Source organism: Diadema setosum, chromosome 5, assembly GCF_964275005.1.
Source record: "Diadema setosum chromosome 5, eeDiaSeto1, whole genome shotgun sequence".
Classification (NCBI taxonomy): domain Eukaryota; kingdom Metazoa; phylum Echinodermata; class Echinoidea; order Diadematoida; family Diadematidae; genus Diadema; species Diadema setosum.
Window position 1 is genome coordinate 12,352,928 of NC_092689.1, and position 27,228 is coordinate 12,380,155.

Consider the following 27,228-nt stretch of genomic DNA (forward strand, 5'->3'; position numbering starts at 1 on the left):
TGCGCCCGGTGCAACCCCCTTAATTTCCAAAGCAAATATTTGTATATATATACATACATATATTATTATATATAGCTACAAACGGCAGTTTGGGGATTGTAAAATTTCAAAATTTTCAAGCTCGCTCCGCTCGCTCGCATTTAATTGTTACGTTATGCAATTCTGATGTTGCTGCCATGAGGTGCCCCCCCCCCCCCAATGTCTTGACCCACGGTACGCCACTGGAGTGAACCACCAAAAAGATTATACACTTGTATTACATTAATGTGTTAATAAAAAGAGGTTGCCCCATGACTAGAGTGCAGAAAAGCATGTCAATACAGCACAGAAACATGTTCTTCATTTATCTCTTTAAACAGAAATAGCCAAATATAAGTTTCTGATATTTTGGTCCTGTACCATCATTCTCGATCCGCACTGCCAGAATTTCTGATGCACTGTCTTGAAAAAGATTTTCGTAACCCCATCAAACAGAGACAATTCTTTCAGGAGTGATGGTACTGTAATAGCCTCCTGTATGTGCCCGTGCAGTTCTTTATGTTTTTTTTGTTTTGTTTTTTTTTTATTCTACATGTCAGCAATAAGGAACCACTCAATTGCCTTAACATGCCGTGAATCGATTGACCGATGGCTTCCGGAAGTCCCTCCGAAGGAGCGTTATCAAGCATTATTCTGTGTCCTGTGACTTTACCACGTTACCCATAGTCAGAAAGAAGAATTGCGTGGGTCCTTAGGTCCCATAATCCGAAAATGAAATAAGGTTTGTTATCCCAAAGGGTTCATTACATCGAAACACACAAATTCCGTGATGTTCGTGAGTCCGAAAATGAAATAAGGTTTGTTATCCCAAAGAGTTCATTACATCGAAACACACAAATTCCGTGATGTTCGTTAGTCCGAAAATGAAATAAGGTTTGTTATCCCAAAGGGTTCATTACATCGAAACACACAAATTCCGTGATGTTCGTTAGTCTGAAAATGAAATATTGACAGGGTTCGGTAATCCAAACAGATGTGGCGTTATTCCGAAGATTCGTTAATCCCGAAGATCGAATGAATCAAGGTTCATTTTTCCGATAGTTCGCTCGTCCGCAATAAAAGGGGGCTCATTATTCAAAAGGTTCGATAGTCCGAATATGAAATAAAGTTCGTTCATCCGAAAATTGAAAAAAGAAAAGAAAAGAGGTGCTCATTGAACAAACCTTCGGAATTTACGTACCTTATTTTGTTTCGGATTAGCAAACCTTCGGAATACGAAATTTTTTTTCGGAGTGAGGAACCCTCGGAATAAGAGCATTTTTTTTCATCTTCAGATTTTCGAACCTTCAGAATATTAACGAACCTAATTTCATTTTTGGACAAACGAACCTTCAGGATATGACGAACCTCATTTCAATTTTGGAATAACCAACCTCATTTCATTTTTGAAATAACGAACCTTATTTCATTTCGGGTAACAAATTACCTTCTAAATAGCGATCTGTTTTCCAATTTCCGGGTTAAAGAAATATCATAGTAAACCTTATTTTTACTTTCGGACGAAGTGGTACCAACCGTCAGTAAAACGAACGTTAGTTACAAAATAGCAGATCCCCGAAACAATGAATTTAACTCTACCAACATTTGAGAGGGAGACTGGATTATAAACTTAAAAATATTGTGGACGGTCTCGTGCTGTTGGACACGAACAGTTTATTGTTGTTGTTTTGTTTTGTTTTTGTAGAAAAACAAAGGCTCAAATGCAATTCAATTTTAGTGGAGGTGTTCATGTTCGATGTCTGCCTGGCTCTTGCATAATTTGTTATACAGAGAGGGAAGAGGGAGAGAGAGGCCGGGAGAGAGAGCATCAGGGAAAGCCATCATTCTTTAATATCTTTGATGTTCTAATTATTGGTTTTTGTTATCTACTTATTCATATTTTTGGAATATTTCTGTTTCATATCTTTCTTTCATTATATGTGTTTGATGTTAGTTTTACTATTATTATAGAGGCTTATACTTCTTCCCCCTCATGATGTTCGACGGCTGCCTTCCTGTCCCTGACTGCCCTCCGATTTCAAGCTTCGTCATAATGAACGCGAACCCAGTGAAAAAGAAAGAAAGAAAAAATCCCCTCATCTTCTTTAGTTTGAGACTAAACCTTTAATTTAATTCTTTTCGTGTTTAGTTAGTGGCATACAATGTCTCTGATATAAAGGAGGTTAATATTGCCATCATTGGTATTGTATTGGTTTTTATATCATCACATGCACTAAAGTTGTGAACGGATAGATTTGGATGAAACTTTCATGCAGGAAGGCGGGATCAGACATTGGGCAGGGAATATAAAGTTTAGTTTTAATAGGTGGTGACATGGATCACATTCGAATTCCAGCATCTTTTACGAACTGTGTAGGCATAGGCCTATCGTATTCCAGTGAGAAAGGGATGGTTCATCAAGAATCTGCAATGATGAGCAATTTCAACGTTTTACTCCTCCAAGAATGTCAAACAATGATATTGCAGTTAGTCAGCCTACTGCACAAATTAAACTTGCTCCGGATACTATGTTTGTTCTGGCTCTGATGATCAAGACTGGTCGAAATGAATAGAACAATAAATATAAATGGTGGTTTGATGTTTATATGAATGAATTCTTCAACAATGATAATAATAGGCCTAAGATAAAGAAATAATGCATTGCATTATACTGGCGAGGTATTTTGCTTTCCGATCGCTTCCATTTCTTTTCTCTCTCTCTCCCTCTCCCTCTCTCTTCTTTCTCCTCCTGTCAAATTAGATGTAACGGTCCATGTTTATCTGGAGTTTTTTCCCCAAGACCATTTTAAAAGTCGAAAAATATCCAGGACGTATTATAGAGGTTTACATCTAACATCGTCACACGGTTAGATCTGAAAAGTCGTCCATCAATGTACGAGTAAACGCCTGAACGCACAATGAACAATAATATTGAAATTTGAATTCCGAGTGCTGGCGCAATTTCCTTACACACAACACAAAGCTAGCAACCCCATCACACATACGAAGCACGGTATTACCTTACAGTATTTGCAGACTGTACCACGGGACTAGGGCCTACATCTACAAACTGATACTGAGCACCACAAGGGACAGGAAAGAAACCGACGGAAGATATTTCCAAAAGTTGCTACCAATACGAGATGCACATGTGTTTGTTGCATGTAAGTAAATGTTATCGTTTTCATGTGTAATGAGTTTGTCGTTCAACATTTTGACCAGTGTTCCTGACGACAATTTTTTGACATCTTCTGGCGTACGTGTACGTGCGATTGAGCTGGTGCAACCCGCGGTGCCTCCCGGTGTCTTCCCGTGCATATGATGACGCACAGTTGGCTGGCTATCGGCATCGCTGATTTTTCTGCTAGGGTCAGATAACTTGTTGCTTTTACCAACTGTCCTCATTGTCGGACACGAAGGACGAAACTGACAGCTGTCACTCTGCAGTTGTATCAGGACAGTTACCATAGGTTGTTTTATTGCACTGTCGTCATAAAGTGTTTAAGATTTTGGTACAAATACTCTGAATAGATCATCTTATCGGCATTGACTGGAGTCATCACCTATTGACCTAGCTAGATAGGGATCTAACCGTTAGTGTTACTAGTGTTTAAGAGACTATCACTAATACTACAGGGTCTATGTCAAGAAATGTTCCAACACCATGAACATACATGTACACAGCCACAGGCTACCTTGGGTAAATGTAGATCTTCACAATTTGTTACCTTTGACTTGCTTATGAATTAGGTGGAACACCCAAAAAAGAAGCCAAGGAAAAGCCTTGTCACTTGATCGTAAATGTATAGACCTATAGACAATGGTTCTAGGCCTAGTAGCATCTCATACAACTGTAGACCTTTTTTTTTTTTACTGGTATTACAAGTGTATCATGGAACAGTGCAAAAATATACCAGATGGTGGACTGCACTTACACTGTACTTGGAAAGAAGAAGAAGAAGAACATCAATTAAATGTGGTGGTCATAAAATGCTGTAAAGTTAAGTGGCCAATGCAGTAGACCTATACTATGCTTGCTTTGTACATTGTAGCCCCAGCAGACTCCCAGAGACACGAATGTGTTCTGCAGGTCTTTAACTTTGTGTTCATTCTTGGATCCCTCTTATTTATTTTACAATTTGAAATCCTAACCCTATGATAACCCTATGAAGTATGATACATCATGTGGTGATGCCTGATTTATTGAACACCAGAAGTATCTGACTTCAAAATCATGTTCTATGCTCTACTTTCAATTGTGTAATAAATGAATATGAAGTAACAACAACATTGTGTGTCAGCTCCAAACTAAATGTACCAAATATATTATGTGACATGCAGTCATGTGATATCAATAGGTCCATATAGTAGTAGCATTGCCTGCTGGGTTTTATGTGTAAACCACATTATTATCTTGTAATATCCTGGAAATTATTCCAAACCAAAGGCAGTGTGTCATCTGAACCCAGCCTTTTGAGTTGCTGCAACAAGATTAAAAAGATGAGTCAGAATATATCCAGATGCATTCCTAGTTACCAGGGTAAATGCTGCAACTGTTGGGGGTTTGTTTTGTTCATGTTTGTCACCACTGATGTAGTCAGAAGTAATGACTGCCCTACCACATCTACAGAAAGTGAATAGAGAGCATTTCTAATGGAGCATGATATCTTTGCTTTCCTTCATGCATTTCTTAGGATATGTCTTTACTTTCTGGTATTTATTTTGCAGAAATAGAATGATATCACCATGGCGAATGACGGAGGAACTGGAGATGACTCACTGGCGTTCTCACAGGAAATCAACCGGTCTGCTCAGGAGAGCTTAGTCCCCCTCACAGAGGACCTGGCAGAATGGCTGTCCAGAGTTGTGGGTAAGAAATCTTTCCGTGATGGAAATACTATTGCCAATGTATCGTTTCTGGTAGCCTCCAACACAGCATGGAAGTCGCTACTATCGCAGTGTTTATTACAAAATGAACACCAGTCGTAGAGATCTCCAGGATTTTTTACCAATTTCATACACATCCCGCTAAACGACTCAGGTCAACTCATTGGTGCTCAAGGTAAATCACCTGGCTTAATAGAGCAATTGTGATTTATGAGCTGGCTGGATTTGGTTCTTTAACTGTCAGAGAACAGTGCAGTAAAACTGCTTCTTTGTTTTTTGTTTTGTTATTGTTCAATGGTAGGGCATAGCTCTTCAAATGCGTTTCCAGTCATGCTTCCAGCATTTTTTTTTTTTCGTTTTGTTTCCCTGTTAAGCCTTTTCTGGATATTACCTAATTTGGCTGATCAAAAGGTTCACTGCTGCTCAGCAAGTTCTGAGCTGCAGTGAACCATTTGATCAGCCCAATTTGGAACTCTCCTATAGATGGCAGGGATACCTGAATTACCTGTTGTTTACTTTTGCACAATATGCAAAAAAAAAAAAAAAAAAAAAAAAGGAACAAACTATGAGTTCTAAGGGCTGATAGTTGGTATTCATAACTTGATGCATGCATACCAAGGGCTTATGTCTAAGCTTCATCTGTAGAGGTTGATGCCATGGCTCCAGTGAACTTCTGTGGCTGAGTCTGAGTTACGGGCAGACAGTTTTTCTTTAGGGCTTGATGCCTTTAGCGTACCAGAACAAATCCTCTTCCAGACTGCTGCGGCTGTCAGATGCCATATTGTGTATGGGTACAGTACAGTACTGTGTACATGCATGCACCATCACTGGTGATTTTGCATGAGGTTCGGGGATCGGGACTAAAGTCACTAGACTAGACTGTCCTGTTCCTTGTTATCTATTTTGAAGAAGTGACATGATGAATTGCCAACTCCATGCACACACCTAGTAACATATGATTCCAACTACAATTTTACATGAGGCTAATTAAACTGTCTAATGTTGTCAAAAATGCTGAGTATTTAAAGATGTATGTGAATATTGCATGCATGTTCTTGACTTCAAATTCATGTGATCATGGCATATGGTTATCTCTTGCTCTCTCTCCTCTCTACCACTGTCTCTGTCACTGATATCAAACATATTGTTTCCCCCTCAGGTACACCAGTTGCAGTAGAGACTTTTATGGATTCCCTGTCTAATGGAGTTATACTATGCAAAGTAGCTCAGCTGATTCAGGTCAGAGCAGTAGAGTGCCAAAAAGCTGGGACCCTGAAAGATGTAAGTCTTTTACCACTTTTATGCAAATGCCATACATAAGTGTACTTCTTTGTCTGATATAAATTTAGTACCAGTAGTAACCCTGCTATAAACTAGAAAACTCTCCATTTAAAAAAAAAAAGACAAGAAAAGAAAAAGGCAACCAAACAATGGTATTCTAGAATGTGAAAATTTTATTACATTCAGGGAACACAGTTGTCATCCAAAATATCCATGTACTAGCTTGCTGTGAGTAAATACCTGGTGGCTGTCATTTGATGCATGTTTTTCCTACAAGATTAATTTTGCACTGAAAAAATGATATGTGACATTGTTGTTAACCATGAAATTTGTGTGTATGCATGTGTGTGTGTGTATGTGTGTGTTGAAACAGAAATATTAGATGTTTCAACTTTTCTCAAAAAGATACTTCCCCTACCTTGCTGTGCAGAAGATGTTATTTGACCTATATGACCTGCTATTTGATATGGCAGGTTTGTCATTATGCTGTTGTAAACCACACCACAGGGAGCTCATTATAGTGCTTGTGATGAAACGATTATCTCTTGCCGTAAATCAAACTCGGCTTTTTAGGATCAGTCTTTGGGCTGTAGCTTCCAGACTGCCTTTGCACACAAAGGGTTAAAGGGAAGATAAACCCCAAGAGCAATGTGGATTGAGTGAAAGCAGCAACATTAGTAGAACACATCAGTGAAAGTTTGAGGAAAATCGGACAATCGATGCAAAAGTTATGAATTTTTAAAGTTTTGGTGCTGGAACCGCTGGATGAGGAGACTACTAGAGGATATGACGTATGAGTGGACCACAGCACAAAGAAAATATAAAGGAAATTCAACAAAAATTCACTTTTCTAGAATTATGAAAGAGCAATGGACCAACCTCTTTCAGAAAGCAGGGGGAATAATTGCTACCCTTAACATATGTCAATATCAAGTTGATGGAATTTGTAATTTTCATGAAAAATGGATTTTTGTAGAATTTTCTTTATATTTTCTTGGTATTGTTGTCCACTCATACGTCATAACCTCTAGTAGTCTCCTCATCCAGCGGTTCCAACACCAAAACTTTAAAAATTCATAACTTTTGCATCGATTGTCCGATTTTCTTCAAATTTTCACTGATGTGTTCTACTAATGTTGCTGCTTTCACTCAATCCACATTGCTCTTGGGGTTTATCTTCCCTTTAAATACACAGATAAACACAATAGCCCTTCATAAACAGTTTGGTGACAGATACTGGTATACTTATTAATTAGTTTGCAAATACAGCAATTTGTTAATGTCAGTCTACCGGAATTAGATTAATGGGAAGATGACGTGGCGGCCTTGTGTGTGTGGCAAATGATATGGTCTTTGTGGAGAAGAACTCTAGGTCTCTTGGTTGAGCATGAAAATGTGTTTCGTAGTGACTATGCTGAAGATATCTGTATACGCCGTTATTTTCGCGTACAGATATTTTCACGAATGACGAGGTCATAGACATTTTCGCGAGGTGTTGTTTTCGCGAATTGACGCCGACGCTTACGTTAATACTCCATCAACAAAGCGCAAGGAGACAATTTCGCGTGTTGTTAAATTCGCGATCCAACTGCAATTCGCGAAAATTAAACCCTCGCGAAAATAACGGCCTTCATTTCGAAGCAAACCAGTGTGTGGGCATTGAACAGGTCTTACATGTACCTCCAGTTTTCAACATGCATTTCAGCAAGTGCATGGAGTATGTGTGATGTCTGTGCTGCAGCTTTATTTTTGTAGTCGTTGCATTGTATGAAGAAGATAATACAGTGGACTCCCGTTATAATGAAGTCCTTGGGGCTGGCGGTTTTCTTTCGTTATATCAAAATTTTGTTATATCTGAACAAATAAACAATAACATAACATAGAGAAGATAATGTTGCGGCCTGAATTTTTACTTTATTGTAACAGAAATTTCATTACAACTGTGTTCGTTATAACGGAAGTGCACTGGAGTGTCATATTTTCAGGAGATTTATCTAAAATTTTGAAAGGAAGCCCAAAGTACCTAACATTTTATAGCAGAGCTGGTAATGATTACGCCTATATGATACATGTATGACATTGTCATTGATATCAGTTTGATTCATTGTCTCATTATTTCATACAGAATGTGCCACAACGCAAGATTAGATTCAGAGAAAATGCAGCACCGGAGTCTTTCATTGCCAGAGATAACGTTGCTACATTTTTGTCATGGTGCCGTGATCTTGGTCTGGAAGACACATGCCTGTTTGAAACAGATGGTTTAGGTGAGATCTGTTGACGCTTCATGTTGATACATGTGTGCGCATTAATTGTTTTATTCATGTTGCTTCAGGCAATCAGCTACAGTGTCAATGTCAAATTGCTTTTCTCTTATTCTCTAAAAGCCTATAATAAACATAGGATACCACTATGTTACTGAATTAGAACACAAGTATATTTGCTTTTCAAAACCATATTTCACAGGTTTCGTAATTTGCAACTAGCGTAGTGAGCAAGACTTTAGATTTCATGCTCTAGTCTAAGCAAGGTGTGTAATGATCAAGAGGTACAATGGCAATCTTGTATGATTGACAAGTCTGTTGTAGGCCTACCAAGTAAATCACCATTTATAAGCTGACCTTCATATGAGTCTGTGCCTGTGAATGTTTCTACAACAGATATATGGTGCTATACAAATGCTGTGGATCATCACCATCATCATTTTATGAGAGTACATGATGTGTGTGAAAATGTAGGCATCTACAAAGGAAGTGTTTTAGTTTTATGCATTATAAACACCTCAAATAAAGCTCTGGTGTGAGAAAAAGTCCTTTCCAAGCAGAAGAAATGCTATGCCATTACTCGAGGAAAAAAACTAAAATACATTTTAATATAAGCGAAAGGAACACATTTTAGGGGGAGAAACTTTACTGCAACATTCATGAGCACTTTCTTTCTTTCATTGGAATGCTACCTCTTTGAAAGAGTGGAATCAGGTTTCTTTGGTCCCTATATTCTGTTTTTCCCAAAACTGTCCTTCAAACGGTGACCGACATTTGCTCCTGCTACAATTGCTCCAGTCTTATATTCTCCAAGGACTTAGTGTTAGCGTTGTGATTGGGTTCTAGGTCTAGTTTGATGTGAGGATTAGGATAAGGGTTAGGGTTATGTTCGTGGGTAGAATTTGTTAGCTTGCAGATATTTCATGGGAGCAATTGCCACAGGAGCAAATGTAAATATGCCAAATTTGAGATAGGAGTCTTCTTGCATGTTGGGGCACTGGTATGTAGTGTAATCCAGTTGTACGCTCAAAGCTCTCTGCAAATAATAAGGACCAGCTGCTGTTGGTATCACGTCCTTGGAGGGTGGTATTGATTACCTCACTGCCATTGTGATGGGGCTGTCCCTGTGTGTGAATTAAGAGAGCAAGGTGAGGCTTTGTTACACCATGGAGCTACAATAGTAGCTCCATGGTTAAACAGGGAAACAATGCACTTGTGTTAAACTGTGGAAGTGGATCATTGGAAAAGATTAATATATGAGCTCTAGGAGCAAGGAGGGACATGACCCAAATATGATCTATGTGATATTATTATCGATGAACCAACCTTTGAGTGAAAATATGCAGTGTAGCACAGCTTAACATAAGAAAATGTCCGACATTAATGATTGATGGTAAATGGAATGCCTGTCATAATGTATTAAGAAAAACTACAGCACAGTTGAATATAGTACTCCTCAAGCTTCAATCAGTTAAACATAAATGAGTGTGTAGTTATTATGTGCATTCTTGCATTGATATAAAGCCATCAGAAGTATTTCAAATTTGGTGACCTGGTTTGCTTCAACTATTAAACATGGGACAGAGAATCATGCCCATTCAGCCACTGATTAAAGATACTTGGTAATACATAGATTTACTGTGTGTAACAATTCTTGAGTAATTAAGTTTGGTTTTCATCGTTGGGATACATTTTCATATCATTACCTGATTAAAGGCATAATTTACCATTTGCAGATGAAACAAAAACCCAGCTTCTGTGCTTCAAAATAGTTCTAAAATGTGAGTTAGGGATAGAAACAACCACTGTCAAAATTTGAATCAGTATGATTAATTCTTAGTATTGTTAAATATACAGCATGTGAACAATAACAGAATAAAAATGTTTTTAGACTAAACCGTCTACAGTTATAGTTCCTTGAGAAAAATAGTGATTTCTCCCTATGTTTCAGACTTTTGAAAATTTTTACATGGTTGGATGTTTTGTGATACAACTGACCTACACATATGCATCAAATGTGATATTTTGAACATTTTTTTAAATCACTGTGCACTCCCAATAGTAAACAGTACCTTTAATTGTGGGGATACATTTTCATATCATTGCCTGATTGATGATGTGGCAGTTTCTTTCCAAATCTTGGGAGATTTTGATGTCTGACTGATAGCCTCAACAGTATCCACAGAGTAACCAGAATGATCATGATAAAGTGATACAGTTATGTGACTATACAGCAAAGCTGGCCTTTGTTTTAGCAGAGAGGGATGTTACAGTTTACTTACAAGGTGCCGTGTATGCCTTTGTAGGGCTCCCCAAGTTGCAGTGCTGCTTTTGCAATAGACTGCACTGCTATAATTTACTCACAAGGCCTTTTACGTGTATGTGTGTTTGATACAGTTCTGAAGAGGTCTCCCCAGAATGTGCTGGTGTGCGTGTACGAACTTGCCCGGCTTGCCTCTCAGCTTGGGATCGAACCACCAGGCCTTCTGAAGTTGGAGAAGGAGATTGAGAAGGAAGAGAAGAATCCAAGGCCCCCGTCAGCCCCCACACCAAAGAAGAAATCTGCTCTCGATCAAGAGGTATGAGTAGTATCGTAACAGAAAAAAAGGAATGAATAATAAAATGGGTATTAAAGTGAACTGCCGCTAAGGAAACATTAATCCTTGACAAAATTAATGTATCTCGTGAAAGGATTACATTGTATGAACAATGGATGAGTGAGAAATTAGCATATTATAGTGTCTAATGAAGCAAACATTTCAAAAAGTCAGAAATTATTTTGCAAAGTCATTATGTACATGATCAAATCTTTACCAAACTTTGCAGAAATCATTGTAAATACAAAAAGGGGATTCTTTTGGCATTTTGATAATCCTTTTAGAAAGATGACAAAGCCTTGAAAAACTTTTCAGTCTTGGAACCTTGTATTCTAAGAGCGTCTCCTCAACTTTTCACTCCTCAATGCCATTCTAAACATACTTTTTTGGAACCCTTCCAGAAGTGCCCCAAGCGTTCTAAAATATTTTAATTCTTGGAGAAGTTTTGACAAACCTACAATTCCTAAATTTTGTAACCCTTCCAATTTCAAAGCACATTTCATTCGACCTTTCAGAAAGACCTTATAGCTTTTGAAATGATTAAAATCTGAGAATGTTCTCTTTTGAGTTTCTTTTCTTTTTCAACCTTTTCATTCTCAATGCTCATTTCTTGACTCTTGTATTCTTGAAAATTTGTTTAGTTAACCCTACATGAAATGTCTGAAAGCCTTTGAAACCTCAGTTTAGAAGTCTTCTCCTGTGACAATCTCTGTTTTCCCTTTTAATTTTCAAAGGCCACTTGCTAACCTTTCAATTCTCAAAGACTGTTGAGCTTTGTAATTCCCAGACCCTTTTCTTGCTAGGCCTTCCATTTTTGTCTCGCCCACCGGAGGTGAAGGCGAGACTAAGGGATCCAAATGGCGTCCGTCCGTCGTCCGTCCGTCGTCCGTTGTCCGTCGTCCGTCCGTCGTCCGTCGTCCGTCCGTCTGTCACGAATGTTAAAGTTTACTTGCAAGACTCTCTTATGATGCATAACTTGGCAACTGTTACAGCAATGGCAGCCACACTTGGGTGATAGAAGCACTAGGGGTATCTACATGTTATGGTGTTGTCAGAGGTCATGTGATGATGTCAAAGGTCATTTGAGGTCATATTAAAGAGTATGTGCAAGACTCTCTTTTCTATGTTAAAGTTTACCTGCAAGACTCTCTTTTGACAAATAACTTCACATAAGTTGCTTGGATTACAACCTAACTTGGGTCATAGATGCACTGGGGGTACCTTCATGTTATGGTGCCGTTGGAGGTCACAGGATAAGGTCAAAGGTCATTTGAGGTCATACGTTAAAGTTTACTTGCAAGACTCTTATCACACGTAACTCGACACATGTTGCTACAATGGCAATCAAACTAGGGTGATGGATGCACTGGGGGTACCTTCATGTTATGGTGCCGTAAGAGGTCACATGATAAGGTCAAAGGTCGTTTGAGGTCATATGTTAAAGTTTACTTGCAAGACTCTCTTATCACACGTAACTCAGCACATGTTGCTACAATGGCAATCAAACTTGGGTGATGGTAGATGTCTCTTGGGATGTTGAAGGTTACCACAAGGTCAAAGGTCACAGACAGGGGTCAACAAACTTTTAGGGCCCAATGTTAAGTTTTTAGAGCGCATTTCGTTTATGGCTCATAACTTTTGATCCCTTTGTCCGTTTGTGACCAAACTTGGATGGAAGATGTCCCTTGGGGAGGTGAAGGTCGTTACAAGGTCAAAGGTCACATACAGGGGTCAACAAACTTTTAGGGCCCAATGTTATATCTTTAGGGCGCGTTTTGATTGTGGCTCATAACTTTTGATCCCTATGTCCGTTTGTGACCAAACTTGGACGGTAGATGTCCCTTGGGGAGTTAAAGGTCATCACAAGGTCAAAGGTCACAAAAAAGGTCAACAAATTTTTAGGGCCCAATGTTAAGTTTTTATGGCGCATTTCGATTATAGCTCATTACTTTTGATCCCTTTGTCCGTTTGTGACCAAACTTGGATGGTAAATGTCCCTTGGGGTGTTGAAGGTCACCACAAGGTCAAAGGTCATAAGCAGGTCAATTAACTTCTGGGAGTTATAAAAAATATTAATTCCTTGTACGCGAATGGGCGAGACACAATTTGGCACTTGCCTTGTCATTAACTCGTAGATTCTTAACGCCTTGTTGTGAACACCACCACAGGTTCCCGGTTTTGTTTGTGTGCTTGTTAGTTGTTGTTGTTTTTTGTTTTGTTTAACCTTCCATTTTCATGTCCTCAAAACTTGAAACCAATTTATTAATCTAAACTCCCAAAGCTCACTTGTATACACATACCTTTCAGTTACAAAAAATTTTGAAACCTTAGAATTCCGAGGGGTTTGTTTTTTGTTTATTTTTTTGTTTGTTAGCCCATTCATGTTGCAGAGTTGTTGTGTGTTTTTTTCTTTCACCCTGCCCTTTTCACAGCCCTTAGGTTTTTCCAGTGGCCATTTCTATTTTTATTATTATTTTTTTATTGGTGCATAATAGATACCTACAGATAATTGCAGATATGGCCCTGTGGACAAAGAAAAATTATTTAATAACATATCAAGGAGCTTCGTAGGATAAGTGCATGAAGGTCAAATTTATCCTGAAGTTTTTTGTGGTTTTTTTTTATGAAGCTCTGTTATGCTCTTGTTTGTTTGTTTTTTACTGGTAGGATCTCTGTTAATAAAGGTTACACTGAATTTTGATATGTGTAGCAGGTTTACCCAAATATATGTGTGGATTGAGTGAATACGGCAATATTAGTCGAACACATCATTGACAGTTTGAGGAAAATCCGACTATCCATTCAAAAGTTGTGATTTTTTAAAGTTCCAGTGCTGCCATCTCTGGATGAGAAAACTACTACAGTTTGTGATGTCACATATTGGGAATGATGTGATGAAAAATAGAAAAAAAAATGTCATCTTTTATGAAAAGTACACACTTCCTTGACTTGCTACTGACTAATATTGTAAGGGTTGTAATATTATTCCCCTTGCTTTCTGAAAGAGGCAAGTCCAGTGCTTTTTTTATTATGCTAGAAAAGTGAAAATATGTCACATTTTCTTTCTATTTCTTTATATCGCTCTCGAAATGCAGTATTCTCATCCGGCATGGCTGCACAAAAACTTTAACAATTCATGACTTTGGAATGGATTGTCCTATTTTTTATCAAACTTTCACCAATGTGTTCCACCAGTATTGTTTTATTCACTCAATTTACACATATATTTGGGTGAACTTGTCTTTTAATGTCAGCAGTCGTGTTCAAACATAATGTTTCTTCTCTTCCTAATGAAGAAACATTTGACATGAACATACAGAATTTCTGGCCATTTTGAAATAGCTGTACCAACTACTAAAACTATTATAATTAAAGCCTGACTTGACCATCTATCTGTTCATCTGCATGACCAATTTAGGTGCGGAGGATAGCCAAGGAGAAGCGAGTCACAGAGATCAGCAGAATATCAGAGGGAAAGTACAACATAGCAGGGAAGATTGTCCTCGTCAGGGTAAGTGAATTAATTTTATCAACAATAACAATGGCAGTGGTAATCACAAGACTGATTTTGGGAATGTTTCCTCCTGTTTTCTAGTTGTTATATAACCAATATCAATGGTCTTCATAATGCAAGCACAAATCAAGTTTCTTTGTATGCTTTTGTTTTAAGTTGATTATTGTCCTTTACAATGTATATACTTTTATACCATTTGTCTTTACCTGCTGTTAATTTTAAATCACTGTTTTGTTGTAACATACTAGGTAGTCCATGCAAAAAAATGCAAAAATTGAGTCCTTTCTAATGCAAGGAAGCAAACCAAATTAAACCCAAAATCAAAAATGTAAAATAGATAAATAATTATGATCATCATCTCCAAGGCACCCCCCCCCAAAAAAAAAAAAACTCTGCAAGAACAAAAAAAGAAGAATGTATTTGAATAACTTAAAATTTCGTAAAGTGTTTTCACACTCTGTGATCACTGTAAAAGTGGATATTTTTGCACGACCAATTTTTTCGCGCTTGGCCAGTTAAGAAGAGTTTCACATGTTTTTAATTCTGCGAAATCAAGACATCACGCACAGGAAGATATGGCAAGCAAAAATATTCATGTGCTTTTATTTTACGCTAGTTTCTGGTTGCGTGAAATGCGCGAAAATTGCCACTTTTACAGTAGTTGTCTTTCAAGATTTTGCTCTCATTATTCAGCATAGACTTTCTTTGAACTTCAACACAATTCTGTGCTCTCGTTCCTTAATACTTGTCATGAATGGCAACTGGAGTGTGTAGCATTAAATAGCCTTTCATTCCAGATGTTTCATTTAAAATTCTGCTCCTGTCCCCCAGATGCTGAGAGGACGTCACGTGATGGTGCGGGTGGGAGGAGGCTGGGAGACGCTGGAGTCCTACCTGGCGAAGCACGTTGTGGTTGCCTTCAAGCGAGTCGGCCGATCTCTCGCGACGGAGACCGGGGATGAGGTGGAGGACGATTTCTTTATCATGAATTCAAAGTACAAAGGTCACTCTGGCCTGAACAACAACGGGAGAACGTAATGCACGGGAGACTGCTGTGAGCAAGGAAATTCTTGTGGAAGGACCCGAAAACAGATTTGTCGATGGTGGGGATATGTTACATGCGTTGGGACTTGGCCAAAGGTTCATCATTAGGAGTAATTACCTCGCAGAATCAAGCATGTGGGACTAGCAGCATCTTGCCTTGATTGAATTACAGGCTGCCATGCAAACTGTCAGTGAAAAAGGTTCTAATTGGACAAAAAACTAAAGCAAACCAGAAGATATATCACAGACAGTGCTATTCGTCTGATGACGCAATGACACATACTTGCCTTCTCGACAGTTCATCCTGTTTAGGTAGTTTGCTAATGAAGGAATGTTAGCTCAGATCAAAGCAGATGCGTGTATGTGTGAGTGTGTGTGTGTTTGTGTGGAAAAGTTTACATAGGCCTACTTGTATGAACGAGAGGTCAGTATTGCTGTCTTGACAATGTGTTTAAGATCCTTCCTGTTGGCTTTAAATTAATTTGTTCAAACTCTTTCTGGAGGAGACTGTTACATATGTAAGTTGATTTTATTAATGCCAGAACATGAGAAAGTTGACCAATTGTGGTAGTTGCAGATTTGCAGCAGTACTTGAATTTCAGTGACAGCCGCTGTGTAGTCAAGAGTGCATGTTTCACACATTTTTTCTCCTAAAAGTTTATGAAATAATCTGCAACTGTGTATTCAGAACATGTATTGAAGCCAAATACTTATATGCATCACTGTCTATCAAGCTTGAAAGAGCATTATCAAAGCTTTTGCTCTCTATGCATCAGATATAGAAACGTGATGTGGCTTTGATGTTGTTTTCATACCATTTATTTCGAATTTCACACATTTTTAATGTGTTGCATGTGTTGAAGTTTAATTCTGCACCAGTGATAATGTGATTCCACTGCTCTATGGTTAGCAAAGTGTCTATTGTATATGAGCTTTAATTCACGGTTGCAGTGTTTATACAGTCCAACCTTGCTTATCTGGCCATCACCTTTCCGGATTATTCTATTTATCTGGACACGGACTGGTACAAGGTAAACTTTACAAAGTACAAAGCAGTTATTTTCCTGCAAATATGAGAAAATGCAAAAGTGGGAATATTAATGTTGATCATTATGATACAATGTATCTTCATAGCAACCAAAATGCTGCTGCTAGAAGGAAAAAAAAGATCAAGAGGAAAGTATGTTTTCATGAATATTCCATGTATTTCCACATTCTTTGAATTCTGAAACCTGCAAATATGTAAATCGTCTCAGTGAATAGTAAATTAACAATGCCCGGTGTATATCCCCAATACAACTTGCTCAGAAGTATTGTGCTTTAGCATATCTAGCTTATCCGGCTATATCACATATCCTGATAGGCATCATGGCGAGATAACTGAGGTTGGACTGTCCTTGCGTAAACTATCACTGAAGTGACCGAGTGCCCAATGTAAAGGGAAGACGATGTAGGGTTGTGCTCAACCTTTCTGCTGTAGAGAGATTTTGGATTAGGAGGTGTTGAAATTCTGGCAGTCAAAGTAGTGTAATTCATTATCATCTCCTGCATCAAAATCAGCTTTCACTTGATGGTCAGTATCATGGCAGAAGCCATGAAAAAAATCTTTGGTACTATAAGTACCAGGATTTTTAACATTAGGTTAGGGTTTTATGCATGGAAAAATATATATTATGCTTGTATGCACTTTAACTTTCAAAACTGTTAATCCCTCCTTTATCACTCTGTGGTAAACTTTGTTGCCTTGTTCTCGCCTTCTTATATCACATTCCACAACTTATCTGCAACCTTTGACAGTGTTGTGCATTTTCTGTAGTTCCTATGCATTGAGCATATATACCTGTGTTGGTTGGCTATGATAACATTACCTTGCATCAAAGCGCTTTTTATTTTTTTGTAATATCTTTCAATCTCTCTTGGGTTTGTTTGTTTGGTTTTTTTTTTCAAACCTTTTAAAATGTGCTGTATTCCTACGTGTTATACATATACCTATATTTGGTAATACTTGTGATAACATTACCTTGCATCAGAGCTCTTTTTATTTTTTTCAATACCTTTTGAATCTCTCTTGATTTTTATTTTCAAACTATTTTTTAATGTGCTGTATTCAGTCTGCATTGCATGTGCTTGAAATATTCCAGTATTCTGCAATATATATAAACAATTGATTCCATCCACTGTTATATCTGGACATTGATACATTCATCTCAATTTTCTGTTCTAATTTGCTGGTGTTTTTGTCTTTCTACATTTGAACTGCCTGATGACGTAGGCCCAGAGTCACTGCTACTATAGTATTCAATATATTGTTTATCATTCTCTCCTTAAAACTTGCTTATGGTTAGACAGTTACAGAACTAAGAAGTGAGCAAATGCATAATGTACTGAAATAAACATATGCATGGATTTACTTGTGAACTGAAAGCGTAATAGTGTAATTATTCCATATACATTGTATTATTATTTTCTTTGTATTCATTGGAATATAATTTGTGGCATAAATAACTCTGTGATAAGAAAACCCTTTCTTTTATGTATATAGAAAATTCTGTATAAAGTATTCCAGTATTCAATTGTGTGAACAGAAGTTCTTCCTAAGAATGAAATTCCAGTGTTTTTACAATACATGGCAGTTATGTAACATAAAAAGTTGTATTTCAGCTTTCCACTTAAATATGTAAAGTTGTATTTCAGCTTTCCATTGAAGATGTGAACAGAGAAAATAATGTTTTTATGGTAATTTGGGATGAATATTTGTTTTACTTTCTTAATTTGCATACATTGCCAGTTTTCATTGCGGTAGAGAAAAATAAATAATATCATCATCCTCTTTTTGCATTGAATCAGACAGAGAGAACAAAAAACAAAAACCTGGTGGAGTGAATGATGTAAACTTCTTATTTTAGTAAATATGAAGGGAGGATTAAATCAAGTAGGAGTAAAGAAATTGTTGAAACTAATGACAACGCTAGGAAAGAATGTCAAAAGCATTTTGTGTTGTACTTGAAAAAAAAAAAAAATTGGTTCCATGCAGTCCTAGTATAGTTTGTTTGTATTTTCTTACTTGATGGTGTTTTGTGAAAACTTGAGGTTGGATTGTACATACATCATCTATCTGCATGCAGTGTGTTTTGCCATTGAGAACATACATGTATCTGCTCATGCTTGAACGCGAAAAATGTCAGCAGTTTCTAAAAGCTGCTCTAGTGCTGAAAGCATGTTGCATGCCAAGCATGTGATATGATGCCTTCGCAAGTGCAGTGTTCAGTGCGAGCAGAGAATGGCACGACAGCTTATTCTTATTTTATCCATCACATTCCATCCTGCCTGTACATCTCATCAAACTTGTTCTCTGTCTAAATAATTTGTGGCATGAAATGCACTCTAGAATATACACCATATGGTATGTGTGATCCAAATGGTCACCAATCACAAAGTGAAAAGTTTTGCTGTGAGATAATAATTACCGAGTACTCATACAAATGACATGATTAAGTATCTAGTTGGCATTTTTTGTATTCCCCCACCCCCCGGTTATACATGTAAAATTTCTGAAATGCAGAAATATAGTATCCCAGAAAGGCCGCATTATTCCAATTATGATTTTTTTTTTATGTGTATGTATATAAGACAAGTATTCTTCCATCATAAAGTGTATTCCTAGCTCACACAAACGTGATTGTGCAATGTTGCAGGTACATTTAAAGTTTTATTATGATAGATAGGAGGATACAAGGTAGGTTACCAGCAATGGTGAAAGGCAATATCAGTTTGTTTGTTTGTTTCTCTGTTTGTTTGTTTGTTTGTTTCAACCATTTGCTGTGCAAGTTTTGTGCAAACCAAAAATTGCAATGCTGATAATGCTACTTGTCTTGACGTTATCCTGCCATCCTACAGTTTACAGTGTATATTCATACAGGAGACACACCGTATCGGGTTTTGTCAGATACGCTGGTGTGTTACGAATTCATCAACAATGTTCTGTTTATGGTTTATTGAAATGCCTTACCTTAGATATCATCAGTCAACTTTTGAGAGAATGAAAAAAATGTTACTTAGATTTTGTAATCCCAGTGTTGAAGGTACTGTAATTCATACAAGTGAATGCATTGTTGTAGTCTCAGAGCATCAGCCTGTATAGATGAATTATTTTACCCGTCACCTGCAAGAACCCAATCAGCCCCCATTTTTTGTCTGAGGGGATATCGGAACCTTTTGTAGGAGACGGTTGAACGTGTTGAATGTTGAAAGTGTGTATTGGTGTTTTGTTTTGTGATTGTTGGGGCATATTTTAGGTTCTGTGGGTTGATAATGTAAGGTTGTGCTGGAATTTGTCCAAGTGTGCTCTGTCTCTAGACAAATATGACCCCTGACCCCTGACCCAAACCCAAATCTCTTTCCCTCTTCTCTCTCTATTTCTCTTTATGTGCCCAGTTTTCAATTACCAGTATTGTATGTACATTGTAATTGATGGTATGTGATATCAAAGTGCCATGCAAGAGTTGGTTGAATTCAGGGGTCTATCTATATGATTACTTCACCAGAAATATTTACTGAAATGCATATTCTGTGTCAAATAAATGCCAGTGCAAAAGAAAAAGTAAAGACAAACTTTACTGCTTCTACTTCTCTAGTTAACACACTCTGCACTTCTGCCAAAAGTGAAAAAGAAAAAATCTTCTACTTATTAAGTTTTGCAAACTCTGCATTTCTGCAATGATAAAACATGCAAGTGTAAAGAAGTCAGTATCAATATGTAGGGAATAGTTGAGCAATACATCTGAAGCCATGAAAATCATATATTTTGGTATTGACATGCCTATGTACAGTGTATATCAAAGTTTTTAGTGATATGAATTGCATCATAAAGTCTCATTCGATCATAAGCAGTCAGTTCTATGTATTTGATTAAATAGACTCTCTAAAAGAGCATTTCTTCAGAAAGAAAGTTGTAACATATTGAAATTGTGCAGCAAAGGTATCAGAAAAAAAAATTGAGGCGAATTGACAAGTATTAAAAAAGGAAGAAGTTGTGACTGTTTGAAAGTAAGTTGGTCATGTGACTTCTGACCCATGAGCATCACAGTGATAGGCTGTACTGGTCACATGACCATGTCATCATTTGCATAATATTCATTGTGTGTCTTTACCCATAAAATGTCACATCTACATCACACTTATTTTAATAGATGTGTTCTCTTGACCCGTTGAAGACTAGACGCGAGTATACACAGGCATGTGTCTATGGGGATTACGTGTTGGTATTCAATATTCAGCGACCTGAGTGAACGGGTACATGCATTATTTCCATGCGCCCAACAGAAAAGGAAATATTGTCCTACAATAGAAGTCATGTATACGAGTGTGTAACATGCATAATACAAACAATGAGCATTACCATGATGACATCATGATCACATGGCCACTTTCCCTGCAACTTTTTTGTGATGTCCGGTTCTACAACACCTCATATGTGACATACAGACAGTCACAGCTTCTTCTTATTTATTTTTCTCTTCAGTTTTGTGGATGTTTTAATTAATCAGTCGATTTCATCTTTATGACATCTATTCAAACAAGTTTTACAAATATATGTTTGGAATTAATTCTCCAGCTGAATTTTGATTCTGTTGACTCACCAATTATGAGGGTATGTATTGAAACACATTTTAATGTGGTATTATAAGCACATAACGTTCAGCATTTCATGAAAGTAGATAATTCTTTCTAGTTTTTGTTGTTTTTTTTCTCCCCAAGAAAAGATGAAGTTTTCATTCCAAGTGTTAATGTTGTTCCTGGCAATTATGTATTTTGTTCCTCAGTGTTCTATTCACATGTTGTTTGCAGTCACTGCTACAGTAGTTCCAGTGTATTTGTGGTTGTCACGGGGATAGGTTAAATAGATTGTTGATGAATATGCTATGCCTTGCTGCCAAGAGCACTGTCTATTCACAAAATTATGTGGCAAAGTTGTTTACATGAAATGATATAACTATGTCTTGTTTACCAAAAAAAAAAAGTTATAAAGAAGGCCATAAAAAGAGAGTGAAAATAAATGCATTTAGCTGCCAAACAGTTTTGTTTTCTTGTGATTTATTTATTTTTTCAGGCTGTATGTCCTTCAAGTTTTATGCAAACAACAACAACATACACACACATGCACATACACACAAGCACAAACATAACTGTATGCGCAGACACTATACACACTTTTTGTTTTTCCTTGATATTTATTGATTTCATTCAAATCATTTATTAATTAACCCATTCCCGGTGTAACATGAACAAAAGCAAATTTCAATTTGTACCTACTTTTTGTGTTATGTTCTTGACCCTTTTCATGTTTTTTTTTTTTTAGAACACAGTCTGTCTTGTGGCATATAATCGAAGTTGTTTATTGTAACATTGCTTTTTTGTAAAGCAAGTTAATATCATTTTTATTGTCAAACCAATCAACATAATTTCACTTTCACGTCATTTAATTTCACTTCCACTTTCCACTTCCACTTTCACTTCCACAAATGGTGATTGTGTTTTTTCTACAATTGCCCCTTCTCTCTGGAATTCTCTACTTGCCTATATACATTCAGCCACTTCTGTTAATCAGTTTAAGACCCTGCTGAAACTTATTGTTTTTAGTAGATAGTCCTCTGGAATGGTCCAGTTGTGGGTCGGTCGATGAAGGTGCACACTGACTTTGATTACTCGTATTTATTTATTGTACTTCTACACTGTATCTAGTTTTCGAACTACATACGGTTTTTTATACTTTTGTATTTTTGTATCATTTCAGATTTAATCTTAATTTTCCAGTAAACTACGCTTAGAAATATCCGTTAAGCGCCTAATAAATATATTACTATTATTAGTAGTAGTATCATAATAACAAAAATGATAATGATAATGATAATGATAATAATAATAATAATTATTATTATTATTATTATTATTATCATCATTATTATCATTATCATTGTCATTATTATTATCATTATTATCATTATTATCATTATTATTATTATTATTATCATTATTATCATAATTATTATTATTAATTTCCACCAAACACATATTAATTGCACAAGATCGCCTTGATCAAACTTTCTCACCCATTGACTTTACAAATGTGTCATGATTATCATTATGGTGTAGAAGGCGTTTGTAAATTTCTAGCTGAATAATGTTTAAAGGGGGCTACAACAAGACCTATGGAGTAAATATAGCCACATATCGATGGACAACAGTTTTGAGGAATTTCCATGACGTTGAAGGGGCAGTGACAAAAGGAAAGAGTTATGGAGGAAACTATAGAGGGCGCCAAGAGGATAATTGTTTGGAACCGGAATAGCGACCTGCGAGTCGTTGGCCCAGTTGGGTGGGTGAATACTATTATTGACAGACACAAGGAGCTTTTATTTCTATTTGAATATCACGTAGGATTATGATTAAGAAAGCAACAACAACAACAACAAAACGAACGAAGAAACAAATTGACACAAAAGACTGCTCATGTATTACATTTTATATTATCGTTTTTTTAACAACAAGCGAAGATATCCACTGTGATCCTGACATGAATGCGTTCTTAACTGTACTCCGCGATCGTGAATTTAACCACTCTCAAAATTGTTGGGGAAAGTCTATATTAGTGAAAAAATAATAACAGACTCACTAAATCGAGTATGATATACAGTAACTGACTTAGAAATAGAAACAATATCTTTGAAAAATAAATTGAAACACATACAAGTAGATAAAATCTTCTGTGTCCAATGATAATATGCGGTGAAATATCGGGTAATATTTGTTATTCTGAAGGTTCGTTAATCCGAAAATGAAAATGAATTAACATTCCTTATTCCGAAACACATATATTCCGTATACCTGGAGGTTTGTTAATCCGAACGTTGTACCGTGGCGTTATTCCGAAAGGTTAGTAATTCCGAAAATAAGATAAGGTTAAATAAAAAATAAGGATTAACGAACACTCTAAAAACGCAAATGTTGAATCAACATTTAAAAGGGCCGAGGAGTGACAGCATTTTTGAAGTGTTGCATCCAACTTTTAAAATAACATTTTGAATGTTGAATCTAGCAGGAAAATCAACACTTTAAAAATGTTGTCACTCCTCGGCCCTTTTAAATGCTAATTCAACATTTGTGTTTTTAGAGTGAACCTTCGGATTGACGAGTCCTTTATTTTTCAGGTTCGAATTTAATGAATCTTTGGCTTAACAAGCTTTTTTTTTCCATTTTCGGATTAATGAACCATCAGAAAAACGAACCTCATTTCGTCCTCGGATTATAACCACCTTCGGAATAACGGAATATACGGAAATCCATAAATCGTTATTTAATTCATGCACCTACTTCTGTCAAAAGTGTCACAACAACATTTTAAACATGCTTTCCTGCTTTAATCACGTCATCAAGTCTACTGCCGACACCAAGTGTGGATAAAAACGAGACGGCGCTTGGAGAAATCTAAAAACTATATAATATCTGATACGCATACATGCTGCGCTGAAGATTAAACACTCTCGAAATCATGAAAAATGCATGTGCAGTTATGTTTGGTAACATACTGCAGGATATTTGCTCCTGCGACAATTGCTGTCCTGATTTTATAGCTCCGATCTTATTTTCGTCAAGAACTTAGTGTTACAAGGCTATGATTTTATTGTTTGTATAGGTAGAAATCATGTTTGGCTTAGAGCGTGCCGATATTTCATGGGAGCAACGTGTTGCAGGAGTAAATGTAATTGACCCCTTGTGTGTAACTGGTGGGAAATCATCGCTCAAGCAATTTCATTTGCGAAATGCACATTCTTTTAAACAAGATAAGATATACATGTATTTTGGCAGGCTGACTGTGATTTGCACTCTAATTTCCCCCATTTTTCGCACATTGTTTCAGGTTAAACATTATTATAAACGATAAAGGTAGACGACGTGTATTATTATGCGTGTCCACAAATTTAGTGCTCACCAGTAATTACCGATTTTTAGTTACATAAAACAGACTGGTTCTGTAATGCATTCAGAGTAGTACTTGTGCATGCTTTGTTCACAGAAGTTGCCCTTTTTGACAACCACAAAGCTTGTCGGAAGCTTACCTATTATAGCAACAACGAAGTTAATTCCTGCTTATGGAACTTAATCATGGGAGGGAGCAGGCGAAGGAAATGCTATGTTAGGCTCTGGGAAAAGAAGGTATCCATAAAATTGATTGTAGCAAATTACAGAAACTGCCTAGTGGTTATGTTTTGAGCTTTGCTGTTCCCCAACATTGGCGTGTAAAAAGGCAGATGAGTCTGAAAAGGCAATTCAGCCAAGTTATTAAGACCGAAATGACAGAAACGGTTCTTTTGTCAGTGACGATATGTACGATTATGCAATCATCATTTTACAAACATCACTTAATAAGATGTATACAGTATATTTTAATCAAAGTGGCGGCGGTAATTGTGGAATCAAAAAAAGATCTCATTTCTATTAATAGTCCACATGGGGTCGTGTAGTAAGTCCATGAGAAAGTATAGGACCTAATCAACTCTGTATAGGCCCTAGACCAATTCTATTTGGGTACTGTTTTTATGACGATAAATCTGACTGGGGGCTTCAAGTATGCCTAGCAAAAGATAATTTATGCACTGACATAGCAATGCACCTGACTCATTGCATAACCCATTGATAAGTGCTTTGATTGTCCTTCGATCTTTGGACCCCTCTCCCCCAGCGGTATAGCCTTTAAACAAGGCGACTCGCTCTGCGTGCCCCCGTATAGCGCGTTTACCCCACAAACCTGTTGGCCGGCGAGCGGAGCGAGCCGCCTTTATCCACTCGTTCAGGGATGTGTACTTTTGTCGTTGTTGTTGCTTTATATTCTTTGACAAATTTGCGTACAAATTTGACGCAGAAAATACACACGGCACCAAGGCAAGCCTCGTTAATATTAAGTAAAATAAGAATAGTTAACCAATCATAATATATTAACGAGGCTTGCCTTGGTGCCGTGTGTATTTTCTGCGTCAAATTTGTACGCAAATTTGTCAAAGAATATAAAGCAACAACAACGACAAAAGTACACATCCCTGAACGAGTGGATAAAGGCGGCTCGCTCCGCTCGCCGGCCAACAGGTTTGTGGGGTAAACGCGCTATACGGGGGCACGCAGAGCGAGTCGCCTTGTTTAAAGGCTACCAGCGGTATGGCCGCGAGCTCTGACTTAAAGGGATTGTATAGTTTTGGTTGAGACCTAATTTTATATAGGTTTCTAACATTTTTTTTTTTGTGAGATAATGAGAAACCTCTGATGAAATATGAAAGAGCATGGAATTCCATGAGGAATTCAACGTTCATTTGATGAAAATTTGTTTTGAAATGGCTGAGATATCCAAAACAGAGCGATTCTAATAAGTGTGGGAAACACACTGTCTTTATTACGACTATTGCTTTGTTTTACTTTGTTTTTGGATGTTTCAGTCATTCCAAACCCGATTTTCATCAAATAAACTTTGAATTCCTCTTAAAATTGTATGCTCTGTATACTATTTCATAAGTGTTTTCTTGGTATCTTGCAAAAAGTTAAAAGCCCAAATCTCATCTCCACCAATACTGTATACCCGGTACCATCCATCCCTTCAAAGTCGGATTCATCTAAAGGTCTATGTTATGATGAAATTGTGACGTGAAACCATGTAACCTATAAGAAAACGAAACGGGCTCTGACTTAGACGTTAAATCTTAAATCTCTGTGTTCCTGTACATCAGTAACACCATATACAGAATGACATGCCATGCTACTTTGGATGAAAATCACCACAGAGACATTGGCCTATTATCATACAGCTGAGTATTACATTACTAGGCCTATATACCAAGAACCATTTAAATTTTAAATAGGCCTACATGTACTGGGGAAGGTGATTTTGGTTATGTAACACCATAATATTGCCCACCTCAAATAGGCATATAACCAAATCAAAATAAATGTATCAGCCCGGGTTGATAAGATACATGTTTATTGAGTGAATACAGCAATATATGAGTATAACAAACATCAGTGAGTAAATTTGAGTAAAGTCAGGCAAATCGTTTTTTTTTTTTTTTTGAAGTTATGAATTCTTAAAATTTAAGTTGGTAAATTTACTGCAGGACAATGAAAATACAGCTGAATATTCCAAGAGAATTCCACAAAAATGAACTTTCTAGGCCTACTCTCTCAACTTCTCACTGACATCATGTTGCAAGTGACATTATTCCCCTGCGTTTTGATTTGAAAGAAGTAAAAGTCAAGTGTTCTTGTTTTCATGATGCAAAAAAAAAAAAAAAGAAGAAGTGAAAATACAGTTGTATGTTGAATCCCTTTCACTTTAAACTTGACGTCCAGCTAGCGCAGATGGCAGCAAACCATAGTACACGCCTTCTTGATGATGGTTTCAGAATCAATCTCTAACACCGCATCCCAGCAGCGAGATGAAGGTTGGGAAAGCGATCTCATCATTCCAAACCTGCCCTACTCGACGGCTAGCTACTCCAACGTTGCGCCGCTGGCTTGTGAGTGTGCCCTGGTGCTTGCTTGCTGAAGTCATGTGATAGCTCAACGCAACGTGGATCGAACG

General features: G+C 37.2%; 1 protein-coding gene across 1 annotated transcript; it reads left to right on the top strand.

The window, feature by feature from the left end:
• Positions 1-3,091: 3,091 nt before the first annotated feature.
• LOC140229098 (growth arrest-specific protein 2-like) lies at positions 3,092-15,984 on the top strand. The gene is made up of 7 exons (XM_072309364.1): positions 3,092-3,182; positions 4,747-4,888; positions 6,065-6,186; positions 8,312-8,453; positions 10,848-11,029; positions 14,466-14,558; positions 15,393-15,984. Exons 2-7 carry the CDS (start codon positions 4,765-4,767, stop codon positions 15,597-15,599), a joined length of 870 nt encoding a protein of 289 aa, XP_072165465.1. The 5' UTR covers positions 3,092-3,182; positions 4,747-4,764; the 3' UTR covers positions 15,600-15,984.
• The last annotated feature ends 11,244 nt before the right edge of the window (positions 15,985-27,228 follow it).

What these genes read in the sequence shown, in the direction of transcription:
- LOC140229098 (XM_072309364.1), top strand. Translation starts at nt 4,765, where the DNA reads ATGGCGAATGACGGAGGAACTGGAGATGACTCACTGGCGTTCTCACAG. An exon ending in GTTTGAAACAGATGGTTTAG is followed by an intron (nt 8,454 to 10,847) that starts GTGAGATCTGTT and finishes TGTTTGATACAG; the next exon opens with TTCTGAAGAGGTCTCCCCAG. An exon ending in AATCTGCTCTCGATCAAGAG is followed by an intron (nt 11,030 to 14,465) that starts GTATGAGTAGTA and finishes TGACCAATTTAG; the next exon opens with GTGCGGAGGATAGCCAAGGA.